Source organism: Merops nubicus, unplaced genomic scaffold (assembly GCF_000691845.1).
Source record: "Merops nubicus isolate BGI_N331 unplaced genomic scaffold, ASM69184v1 Scaffold42951, whole genome shotgun sequence".
In the NCBI taxonomy this organism is placed as follows: Eukaryota; Metazoa; Chordata; class Aves; order Coraciiformes; family Meropidae; genus Merops; species Merops nubicus.
Window position 1 is genome coordinate 888 of NW_008591016.1, and position 12,462 is coordinate 13,349.

The following is a 12,462-nucleotide window of genomic DNA, read 5'->3' on the forward strand; positions in this document are numbered from 1 at the left end:
TGAAGGAACAGAGAACGGCAGCTTTCCAAGGACATTTTTCTTGCTGTTAAACTGGGAAGGGCTCTTTTGTGCCAGGAAAGAATGTAATTATTTCAGATGGAAATATGTTGTTTATTACTCAGGACTGACAGCAAAGAGGACTAAAATTAAACTAAAACTGTCTCACTTTATCCAACAATAAACTGCAAAATGCATCAGTCGATCTGTATCATCCCCAAAGCTCATTTTTGCAGTCTGTCAGAAGAAACATCATAACTTTCAGAAGCTAGACTACAGAGAGGACCTTAGTTACATACACAGATGTGTTTTTTCAAAGGTGTAAGAACTGCACTGTTTGCATCAACCTTTATTGGCTCTGGATAAAAATGAAAGCCTCCAAGTTCAGACTCTAAAGAAGGATAATTAGAGTTTAGACCCAAACGCATAAAATTTTCAACTGTTACACAAATAACATTTATTTTTTTCCACCATTTATATTCTTACTTAAAATCTAAAAGCCAGCAACTGCGAAAAGAAGACAAGAAACCTACGCAAAGAAACTCTACACTGACACATGGACGACACAAGGACACCAGTGACACCATCACTTCCTTTCCACGAGGCAAGATATTGTTGTATTTTCAGCATTCACAAGCTTCAAATCCCCAGAATAAATACCTGTCTCAGAGTGTTCGCTAGCACCCCAAGAAAACTATCTACAAATCAGAATTCAGCTACTCCATCATTCTCAACACTTCAACAGTCATTGCTTTCGTAAGCCGGACCTTCTGTAGCTGGGAAAGTTGTGCATCGGCTACAGATTTAAGGAGTGGTAACACTTACCTTCTGAACACACTTTCCACTACCAAGTGGATTTAACAAATGTTCTACAGATAGGAAAAGCTTAAGAGACATGTGCAAAAGAGTTGCTGTCACTCGATCCGTGGCTCCCCTACCAGGGATCCACACCACCACCCTGAATCCCACCCAAAACCGGCCACCAGTACACTCTGGATACTGGCAATGGAACCCTGGTCCCCACACAAACCAGGAGGAAGAAAGACCAGAATTTCACCCCGATATATAAAACCTTGTAGAGAAACACTAGTAAACAAAGTTTTTAAGAGTCAGGAAAAACTATAAAAAAATTATTTTAAGTAATAAAAAACATTTCAATGTGAAATTTGTAAAATATCACCCTATTTATTCTCTAAGCTTTTCTAGCAACATATGACTTTATCATAACATATCTGTAGAAATCTGATGATTAAGAAACAATATATTTTTCTTAAATGTAGTTACTTAAACATTTGCCAGTTTGGAAAGTTGAGCTAGTCTCTTTACAGAGCAAAAAACTGCACACAGTTTTCAACCTTTTCTCTTCTGATTCTCCACGTCACTGAGGGTACGGCACGTAACAGTCCGGGGGGGAGCCCACGCTGCTCACTGGGCTGCGGGTACTTGACTCATAGGAACTGGGAGCAATTCCAACCACACCATCATTTTGAGGGGTTTCTCCTTTCAAAAAGTCATCATCTTCATCTTCAGAAGTACCCTGCACAAATGCAAAAGAATCAGTGGGAACAGAAAGATACTCCAGGTCTTTATTAAGATTTGACAGAAATAATGAATACTGAGACCAAAAAGGGTACTTCTAAAATAAATTCCAAAGGGCTGCAATAATCAAGCCTGCTAATCAATATGCTACAGGAAAGTTTATATTACCAATAAACAATGCTATGAAGTATTTTTACATGTTACCCCAGTAAGGAAAGAAAAACACACCACTGGAAGGACTCAAAAATCTGTCAGAGGACAGACATTCTGGCAGAAGGTGAACTGGCTACACAGGAGCTTCAGAAGGGCAGGGCTCACAGTATGGGTTGTGCTACAACCGTCATGACCAGCTTTAACAGCGAGAGAATTAGATGTCCTCTCATAATGAAATATGGGAACTGAATCCTATTTACAAAGTGGATTTCCCAGTGACATCAGAACATCCTTGATCTGAGAGTGTTCTTTAAGTGCTCACAGTGGTCCTGTGCTGTCAAACCAACTCCTCTGCAGAAGAGGGATGAAGTGTTCTCGAAGGATGGATCAATCCCTAAAGCTTCCTAATTTCGATCAGCTTCCCCTAGGTGTTTAATGTACTCATATCTACTAAAAAAAAAAAAATTAGTCCTGTAATAGCAGCAGCTGATAGTGATTTGGCCAAAGCCGAACTGTGTTTTCATTAGAAAAAATTACCCTTTTAATGGGTTTCTTCAGATTCTCAAGATCTTCAGCACTCAGCTCTTCCCAAAACTGGTAAAAATGATCAATGGTCTTCTTTGATCTGAAAAAGGCATGAGAACACAGTATGTGCTAATGTATTCAGTAACAGTCATATGTATTTCATTTTAACAATACTATACCACCATATCTCCAACAAAATATGTATTCATCTAATTTGATATTTTCAGACACTGCTTAAAACAAGGAGAAGCAAAACAAAAGCCAAACATATTAACTAGACCTTCCAGAAAACCAGGTCCTGCTCCTTTTTCATTGCTGTATGTCACAGTGGGGATAAATCTAAATTCAAACTTTTGAGAATCTCTGGTGAAAATATGCCACATAAAAGGTACTAAAGTCAGGGAAGAAAGTAAACGATAGAAACACTGACAGTTCTGTACAGTTTCAATCCATTATTTTCTACAAGGCAGGAACAAGCTGTTTATGTCTCAGCTATACCTCTTGAGCACGTAGGGATCGAAGGGGAAGAAGCTGTCGAGCGGGTTGGTGCACGTCTGCACGAGCTCACCCCCGGAGCCGCTCCGCACCACGGGGATCAGCTGCCTGTTGTTCCTCTCCATAATCGTGTAGCAGAACACCAGCTGGTACTTCCTTCCAAAGGGCAATAAAGAAAAGATAAGCATTTCTAGCCCACCAAAAGCAACAATTTCAGATGGTATTGAAATACAAAGTTATTTTTTAACAAACGTCACTTCTACCTTCCATATTCCAACTGACGTTAGGAGTTTCCAAAAGGCAAGGAGTCTATTCTCTTCCCCTACAGTCCTATAAACGTCATCCCAAGCAGAACCATATTGGCTCTAACACAAAGCAACCAGTTTCACAGGATTTCATTAAAACAGAAACAGACTCATCCCACCTAGAATTCAGGCAGTGTTACACGAGTTGTCTGAGATAATACTCATTCCTGGGCCCAACAAAACTCATGTTCTACGCTCTGTGTTTTCAGACACGCACACGAATACCTGCATCAAGCAGAAATTGAAGTAAATGAGTAGGTACCTGGTGATGGCAGCAAAGAAGTTCACAACAGAGGGTATACATATCTTCAGGGGGTTTAGCTGACACATGACAATGCGCTCAAAATTTAAACTCTGCAGATATGACAGACCTTGGAAATAAGAACAAATGACAAATATAAGTTATATGTCATAGAAGCTGAACTTAATTTCTAAGAATTACCAGTCTGACCAGATGCACTCTGCACAACGTCACAGATGCACATCCCAGGGTGCTCTCTTACAGCAGAGATCTAGCCCACAGCTCATTCAGCAGAAATGCTGCTCTAAGTTAGGGTAACCTGCCGCAGCTGAGGGATCCCTCCTACACAGGCACTACACTTGAACACCCATCAGAGGGACTGAGAGAGACACAGTCATCAATAGAGTCAGAGCCCACACCAGTGGGAATATAGCTGTAATTCAGACATGCAGTAAATGAGGCCAGATAGCAATGTCGAGGAGCTAACCACATTTTTTTTTAATAGTGAGGGAAAAGAAGATTATCAACAGGTGTAGAAGCCATCTCATTTTACTTAGAGCACAACAACATAAACTTGCTATCAGATACTTGACTGAATTGATCATTACAAAACACATTAACAGTAAAACCTGCAGATGAATCCAAATATCATTCAAACAATATACTCACCTTTCCTTAAGTTTCCATCCAAAAGTTGCTTATGACGAAAAATCAGTGTATAGAAGACGGCCTGACATGTGGAATAAAACGGCCCATGGAGAGCTACGTCGCAGTAAGCGTTAGCCCCTGTGTCCTGATTATCAATGTACTTATGCAGCCAGCTCACCAGAAGATCCAGGCATGCTTTTACTGTCCTGTAATGTAGGAGAAAAAGTGTAAAAGTAGCACCTGAAATGGTCTAGAAAAGATGTTATGCAAGTATTCAAAGATCTCAGTGGTTATAAAAACATTGGTAAGAAAATCTCACTGTAAAAAAGGTAGTTCTTTTATGAGCTTGTTCCTTCAGCATAAAATGAATCAATGTGTTGGCACTAAAAACCCAAATCAGTGAAAGGACAAGAAGCCAGCAGAGATGAATCTGAGATCACATGTTGCACATGAAACACCGAGTAAACAATTAGAATTCTGTGCTACAGGCAGTACAGAGAGAGATGCATCCCTGTCCAACAAACAACTCCAGCATCAAATTAAGTTCAATATTGAATTCACTGAGCCCACCGTGAACAGCATAAAAATACAGAATGTTTGTGTAACAAAAGAAGACATTTTCACCCATCTGCTGAAGTACTTTAATCCATCTGTATCAAAATACTACAACACTTGACTTCCCCAGCTCAGTCTACACAGATTGTGTAACATAGGGCATTAAAAATATCTGCTTTTGAACATCAGATATACTGGGCATCCGTGACTCTGCCTGAAGTCAACATAACCTACCCATGCTCAGCATTTCTTGGTAAGTGAAGCCTTAAACAGCAAGTCATGAACCCCAGAAATCATTACTTTGCATCCTGTAAATACAAAACTTTCCTGAAACTTCAAGACAATACTGAAACAATATTGTAGCAAAGACAAAGAAAACTATTGATCTAGGCTTACTGGCAAAGCAGTGGGAATAGAAGGCCAACACTGTGTATGCATTCTGTGAATTCTGTACTTAACCTCACCAATCATAATGAATTGTTGGGTTCTGCTCATATCAAAGGAACTTACACAACTGGAATAAATTTAGCTCTTGCCAAGAAGCTGCCAATGTAACTCCCAGCAGTCTGCCTGATCACTGAAGGGTTGTTTGGATCATGCAGTTTTTTCCAAAGATGGTCTAAAAATGCCTCAGCCAAACCCTGGAAACAAGATACATAGAAACCATGAGTTGTTACACAAATGACACTGTTTAAGTAATAGATTCCTAATACTCAAATCCCATAATTTCCATAATCAAACCACTAAAAACATCTACTTATAACTGTAGTAAGCAACTTCCTGTCTGTGATGGAAGAGCACTCTTTTCTGTGCCTTTTTCTATACCTGGTTGTAAAAAGTAAATGAAACCAGAAGCCTAAGAAAAAGTCAGGAACAGATCCACCAGTAGTGTTTAAAACCAAGAAGGTAAGAAGGTAAACATGAAGTAACAGTTCAATGTTTCTTGCAGCAGAAGAGGTCAGAAACATCCAAGGAAAACAGCAGGAAGAATAATTCAGGGAAACAAAAGCGAGTCTTCACCTTAACTGGTTGTATTGTGGAACTTTTGCCACAGAAATTCATGCTGCCCAGAATTCACGTCAGTACAAAAAGTATAATATCATGAGATATTTCTCCTTGGATTTGTCCACCACGGCCCGTTACCATGACAGAACATCACTTTGGCTCAGGAAGTTTTTGGACTGCTGCTGGAAGCTGAGAGGGTATTTTAGCACAGCATCTTAACATGCCTGCCCCACTCTGATATTCTTTCCAACACGTTCACTGTTCACCACTGTCAGAGACAGGGCATTAGCTTAACTGGATCTCTAGCTGTTCCTACACAAAAAGTATGCGTGTTCTTATTTGTATATGGTAAAAGGAAGAACAGCAGTTCTTGAGAGAGATGGGAAAATGAGGGGGCAAACAAACAGTGGGCAATTTTCAGACTGAAGAGCTAACCCAGACAGCATCTTTAAGATAGTTTTGGGATGCTGAAGAAACTTGCTGGAGCATCATGCCTCGGGTCCAGCCGATTCCTGTAGAAGAGGTTCATTAACCAGGCTCCTTCACAGTAGCTTAGATTCCACCTGTTTGCAATTTATGAACAGCATGGGAAGAGCAACTACAGGAAGAAAAACTTGGAAGAAAGTAGTAACAGAGAAGGAGAAGAAAGCAAAGTTACTAATGAATCCTGATATACTGCCTTCAGACTAGAATTACAGCAGCGAGCTGTTTTTTGTAAAGATGGCAAAACAAGAATGCAGAAATGACAGAAGACATTGCATTTTAAACCCAGCCTCTACTCACCAATTTAAAGCTACAGATGTAAAACATGAAATACTGTACGTGACAGGAAGCATGGGTTGGTAAAATGAGCTTGTCAAAAACAGAAACCAGATCCCGATACAAATCCTTTGTGTTCTTCATATCAAGTTTGCCTACATAAAAAAAAAAAAAAGAAAACAGAACAAAGTGAGCCATTTCAGGATTTTTTTTTGCCCTCATGCTCTAGAAGTGACATTTCTATCTTTCTAAATCAGTAAGAAATATGTGAAGGAACACTATTCAAGCCAAATTCTAGGCTTATCTGGCATCTAGAAGATATTTACAGTAGAAACTTCCAGTACTCCAGTTCTACTGCTAACAATGAGAGACCAAAACTTTCCTTACCCTTACAGCCTGTAATGCCACAGTTTTGATACAGTGTGATATTTATATAATCAGAACGTCTCCAGCTGAAGACTAAACCTTTGCACCTGTAACCCCAGGCAGAGGCAGGAACGCAGACTACACACTGATGGCAGAAGTCTGCCACTGAAGGGTGAGGGCTCTATCTTACAGCAGCAGAAACCAAGAACTTCTCTTATGTTTTTCTTACTTGTTAGCAAAACAACAAATTCAGTCATAGCTCCAGGTGTTCTTACCATCCACGTGGCAAACATCCTTAATATAGGAAAACAGGATGGTCATCAAAATATCAAGGCGCTCTGCAAGTGGATGGGCCATCCTCTCCCCACTGGAAGAGACAACTTTGTTTCCTTTCCTTTCTTCATCTTCCTCCTGGTAAATGAGACAAGGAGTCATGCAGCTTTTATATATGCAATATCATAAAGACAGCAATTACAAGAAAAGTGGAACTAAATTTCTCCTTCAGTGATACGCTACAGTTTTGTCTTTTTTTAAAGAAAATCCAGTTACACAGTTTAGTGTAAGCAAATTTGTGTAAGCTAAGCCAACTGTCATGAATTTTTTAATTAGCTTTATGTACAGCTGCTTGTGTTTTTACATAATGAAACTGTTTCACAGCATGTACCCTGGGTATTTACACAAATAAAGTCAAGACCTTGAGAGCACATTAAACATGTGCCAGCTGTTCAGGTTTCAAGAGCTGTGTGCCTGCAGCAACACAAAGCAATAATGTACTCCTACACTGTCTCAGTTCACAGCAACCTCAAAAGTGAAAATTTACTAAAAAATCCCCACGAACCATGTCAAAAAGTCCCTCCTCTGTAGATTTTTTCTCACTATCAGAGTTATTTGCAGTTTCTTCAGCATCTTCAATATCTTGTAGTGGTGTACTAACCTACAGTTGCAAACAAGAAATTAATTTTTATAAGACCATGACAATAATATGAAACCTTTTATTATTTATATAAGAAATGTAATTTCTAGATTAGATTTTGTCCTTGACCAAATAAACATTTTAAAAATGGAATTATACATGTTATACAAAAACATGCACTCTGAACTGCCTGAAACTTTCCCTCTAGAGTAAAGCTTTCCCCAAACTTAATATGCTGAGAATCTTCAAAAGCCTTAAGTCATTTACAAGGCTAACCCTCCTGTCTTTTTCAAGACTTTAAATCCTTTTACTTCAAAACTATGATAGAACAGATCAACCATGCAAAGAGAAGCATGTTCTCTACACACTAGCACTGATCACTATGATCAGTTATTTTGATTCTGGCATAGATAATCCACACAGAGTGTAACAGTACACATCATACAGTTACCCTTGGGTGTGTGAATATCTTAAGACTGGGAATAGAGTGTAAACTTGGTTGGTGTTATACTCATGAGCACTACTGCAACCTGGTTTTGGTTGAGCATGACACTGGAGCATACTCAGTTTCCCAGTCTGTGTATTTTAACACCAAGCTTCCTTAAAAGATGATACAGAACAAACTTACATCCAACTTTAACAGCTTTTCAATAATAAGCTCCAGAATTTGAAGCCTCAGGGTTGGAAGGTACACCGTAACTCGTAGCAGGTTATGAACATAACACTCCTAGAACACAAAATTAATGGATAGCTATAATAATGTTAACAGGAAGTCTAATTTCTGTCAAGGATTTTTAGGAAAAATTCTGTATTTGCTATCTAAGGAACCAGAAATGGGTTTAAACAGGCTATATTTGATTTATTTTGCAGCTTGGTGAGGAGCTGGAGGTGAAGTTGAGTTTAAAACACAGCTCCAGCTGAACTTGGCTGGTGGAGCAGGGCTCAGCCCTCCTGTAACATGAAGTGCTAACATATCCAGTTGGAACAAGAAAATATAAAAGATCACACAAGAGCAGTAACCTGCCAAAAGTTTCCAGCTTGTTTTTCACCACACATCAGCCCTATATCAAAGATGTAATAATAAAAGAGCTTTACACCCTAACACAACTGCCAGTTCGGATTCCACCTGTAACACCCGCTGCCTTCTATCTGCTTATTGAAGCCTCTGTTCCTCTGACAAACACTTCCCAACTCTGACAACAAAAGAGACAGTATCCGACCGTCTCCTTACTTTACAACCCTGAGATTGATGGTCAGAGGTCCATCTTGTGCACTGACTGAGAGAGCAATCCTGTGGAAAACCATAGGCAGTCACATCCTTAAAGACCAGCATCCTGCTACGCCCCAGGAACGTCAGCACGCTTGGAGGAGGTTACACTAGAACACAACTGTGTGCACAGATACATACATACACAGACAAAATGTAACAGGAGTTTGAAACAACACATTCAAAATTCTGCATTCGATACCACCTGCTTGTCACATTACAGAGTATATTTATATGCTAAAAAAACAAGTGAACAAATAAAAATATCACAGCTCTTACCAGAGTTCTTTCTGATTTATTAATGAAAGGAAAGTTTTCCACGAGTATTGGCATGAGGAATTGTGGTGTCCTACAATTCAACAAGAACCCCCCCAAGTTATAGGTTATTACCACGAGAGCAAATATTGAAGCTCCAGCACTCTAAAGACAGACTGAAGTAAGCTTATTTCACAGTAACTTTATTTTAAGGTACACAATAGTATAAAATCTGTTTTTGCAAGGTTCAACTAACAGATAACAAGCAGCAGGCTTCCACTGTGGACTTGTCAGAAGCCACTTCAAATATGTTGCTATAAACATGATTTTCCCTACTTGCTATTTCCATTAACAGGATTTTCAGATGCTGTCTATGGAAATTTCATAATGATTCAGCTAGTGAACATTAGGAAATATCATGCAATGAAACTAAGTACTGTACTTCCAATTAAGAGAAAAAAAAAAATCATCAGTTCAATCAGTTCATAAACTTTAAATCTGCAAGGAAAGGGCACAAAACCCCAGGGCTTTATATACTTACGAAGGAACATATCTTGCAACAGTTTGTAACGCTCTATGGCATGTATTAAAGTTTTCAGAAATGTCTAGAGGAAGAAAAAAGTACTCTTATGCTTTTGGTTACAGAAAACTAAAGCAGGAGCCAGCAAAACTGGTTCATATCAACTGAACATTTTAAAGATTCCCAAGGAAATTTCATGAGCAAAATATTTGCTTTGGGTTTGGTTGGTTGGTTTCTGCAGTCTGGATTTTTTGTGGAGGATGTTTTACTTTGGTATTTTGTTGTTTTTTTTTTTTTTTTTTAAGTTGAACTGACTCACTACCAAAACATGCATGAAAAATAATTCCAAAGAAAACTCTGAACGTACTTCCAGCACCAAGGCTGGGTACTGTCATTACACAGTATGCTAAACTTGGAAAACCAAAAATTTACCCCACAATACACAAGTATTTAAAGATATTTTAAATCCAAGTATCATGGCTAGATGTGGAGTTTTAGGTATAAATATCAGTTGTATTTGAGTTTACCACAGGAAGACAACAAAAAGACAAATATCTCCCAGACTGCCTAGTTTTATTGCTGTGAAAGAAACAGAAAAACACTCCTAATTTTTCTTTGGTTTTGAAACCAGCTAAGACTAGGGATGTCCTCCTATGCATTCAGTCTCAGTCCTACAGATACTGCATCAACAGGGATGTTCTGAAGGTAAGAAGGAGCGGGTCAGCACACCACTGACTGGCGTACAAGAAATCTTTGACTTGGGAATGTAAGGATTTATTGTTTCTTAACTTTTTACATTATCTCAACTGAATTTTGTACAAAAGGAGCAACATGCACCGTATACTACTTTAGTAAAGGTATGACAGCAGCATATATAAGCCGTGCTTCCTTTATACTCACTTTCATCATCATCATCAGAATCTGAAATATCCACATCATCTTCTCTGATGGTTACTCGAGCTAACAAAAAGTGAGATTATATATCAAAATTGTACAAATCTTACATGTGACACTGGATAACAATCTTCATCAGGTATAAAGCACTAAAATTGTCCAAAAGACTTTATAAAATAAGCAGAAGCTTATAAAAAAAGACTGTTTCACTCAGAGAACCAGGAGGTTCTTGAGAACATCTGGCATGATACTCACTGCAGCTTCTGTTTCTTAGTGACAACACTATAGAGAGCCTCCTTTCCAAGGCATCTTCCTAACCAGGGTCTGTATTAGCCACTGCAATGTCCTCTAAAGTCAAGGTACAGAAAACTACCTGTATTACAATTCAGCTACTCAAGCTAAGAAAGTGATCCCACAGGAGAAAAATCTGCGTACTTATACAGGATTTATCTAGGAAAGACATTTTGACATGCCAGCAAGTTAGAACAAGAGAAAAACAACTCACGGGGAACAAACTGTGATACGATCATCCGCAGACACGGCCTAAGGTGGACGGTTTGTGCTGACACTAGATTGCCCAGAAAACCCAAATATTCTTCCACCACCTCTTGGCTTCTTCTCAACCACGGCAGCTTCTGCAAGCACGCACAGAGCAAGATGTCAAAGAAGAAGCCTCTGAGTGACTAAACTCTTAACGTTCCCATGTAACAAACAGACACTTACCAGCAAAATGCTGACCAGTTGTTCAAGTTCTTTGGTCAAATACGCAACAGAAGCTCGAAATTCATGCAGCCAATTAATGATCTGGGCATCCTTAAAATAAGCAGAAAAAAACAGATAACTACAGTAGTAAACAGTGCCACCTATTACTAGAAAATAACAAAATACTTAAAAGGATTAAGATTGTAAATAGAAATTATTTTTACACTAACGTACAAAGAGTTTCTTAAAGTTTGTGTCCTCACTAATGAAAGCTCTTGAATGAGAAAATAAACTTATATTAACCCTGAAGCAACAGCCTGCCTGGAATGTTGAAGTTAACAGCCTGAGCAAGGTATGCAAGCCTCGCCCACACAGAAGATATTTAAAAGAAAAGGCATCCAAGCCAAGTTTTCTTTTCTTTTTTTCTCTAGTTTAAGCAGAAGGGACATCCAAGTTTTCAGATAAGGCAGATACTGAAACAGTGGCAAATCTACCAGAAAATTTTAGACTGATTTTGCCTGTATACCCCAAAAGGCCCACTAAAAACAAAGTTTTACAAAATGTCTTCTTTAAAGAGAAAAAGAACTTCATGTAGCATTACACTTCCTGCAGCATTCTTCTCACTGCTTTGTTGTTTAACTAAAAGCAAAAAAAATGGACAAAAATGTGGTGGGTACTCACAGCTACACTGAAGAGCTGTGACACAACACCTCTGTAAATACTTATGTATCTCACTGCCTCATTAAGTACCTAATGAGAACAGGAGAAGGTAAAAATCCATGCAACTTAAAGGCTGTGAAAGTCAAAATCCACGGTTTATCTACAGAATTATCTGTAAAAATACGCATCAGTGACCTAAAAAAGATGGTATCTGGAACAAAGGAAGACCCTTTAATAAAGCAAAAGGCTTTCCCTCCAGAACAAGGAGTCAGTAAGCATAAGACATCACTCACCAGGATCCTGTAAGAGATATGAGTAGAAACAGAGAATTGGGGTGGTTTGGTTTTTTTTTATTTAAGGTTTTAATTCTGATCGTTTCCACAAACCACGAGGCTGTTAAACGCAGCTAGAAGTTTAAAACAAAGGACTTGGGTAGGCACGGCAATGACTAGTCTGATGACTACACTCGGGCAGCTGAGCCTCACATCAGAGCCCTTACGCCCAGGACTCTACCTTGATGTCCGGATCTGACAGCTGATGCTTTAACAGCTCGAAATCCGTGGTCTCGCCCTAGCGGAGAGAAGAGAACCAATCAAACACCGCCCGGCACAGAACGCTCGCTCCGGCCGCGCCCCGGGAGGCGCCGCTCCGGCCGCGGGCCCG

At 39.2% G+C, this 12,462-nt stretch overlaps 1 protein-coding gene across 1 annotated transcript; it reads right to left on the reverse strand.

Annotated features, from left to right (window-relative positions):
• Nucleotides 1-1,162: 1,162 nt before the first annotated feature.
• Nucleotides 1,163-12,369, reverse strand: RRN3 (RRN3 RNA polymerase I transcription factor homolog (S. cerevisiae); the record flags this gene model as incomplete). The annotated part of the gene is made up of 16 exons (XM_008950117.1): nt 1,163-1,534; nt 2,227-2,314; nt 2,713-2,865; nt 3,277-3,385; nt 3,925-4,109; nt 4,969-5,099; nt 6,247-6,377; nt 6,864-6,999; nt 7,427-7,522; nt 8,130-8,228; nt 9,048-9,117; nt 9,565-9,628; nt 10,444-10,503; nt 10,943-11,072; nt 11,161-11,250; nt 12,313-12,369. Coding segments are annotated over 16 exons (1,758 nt in total), but the record flags the coding sequence as incomplete, so codon positions are not given.
• Between the last annotated feature and the right edge of the window lie 93 nt (nt 12,370-12,462).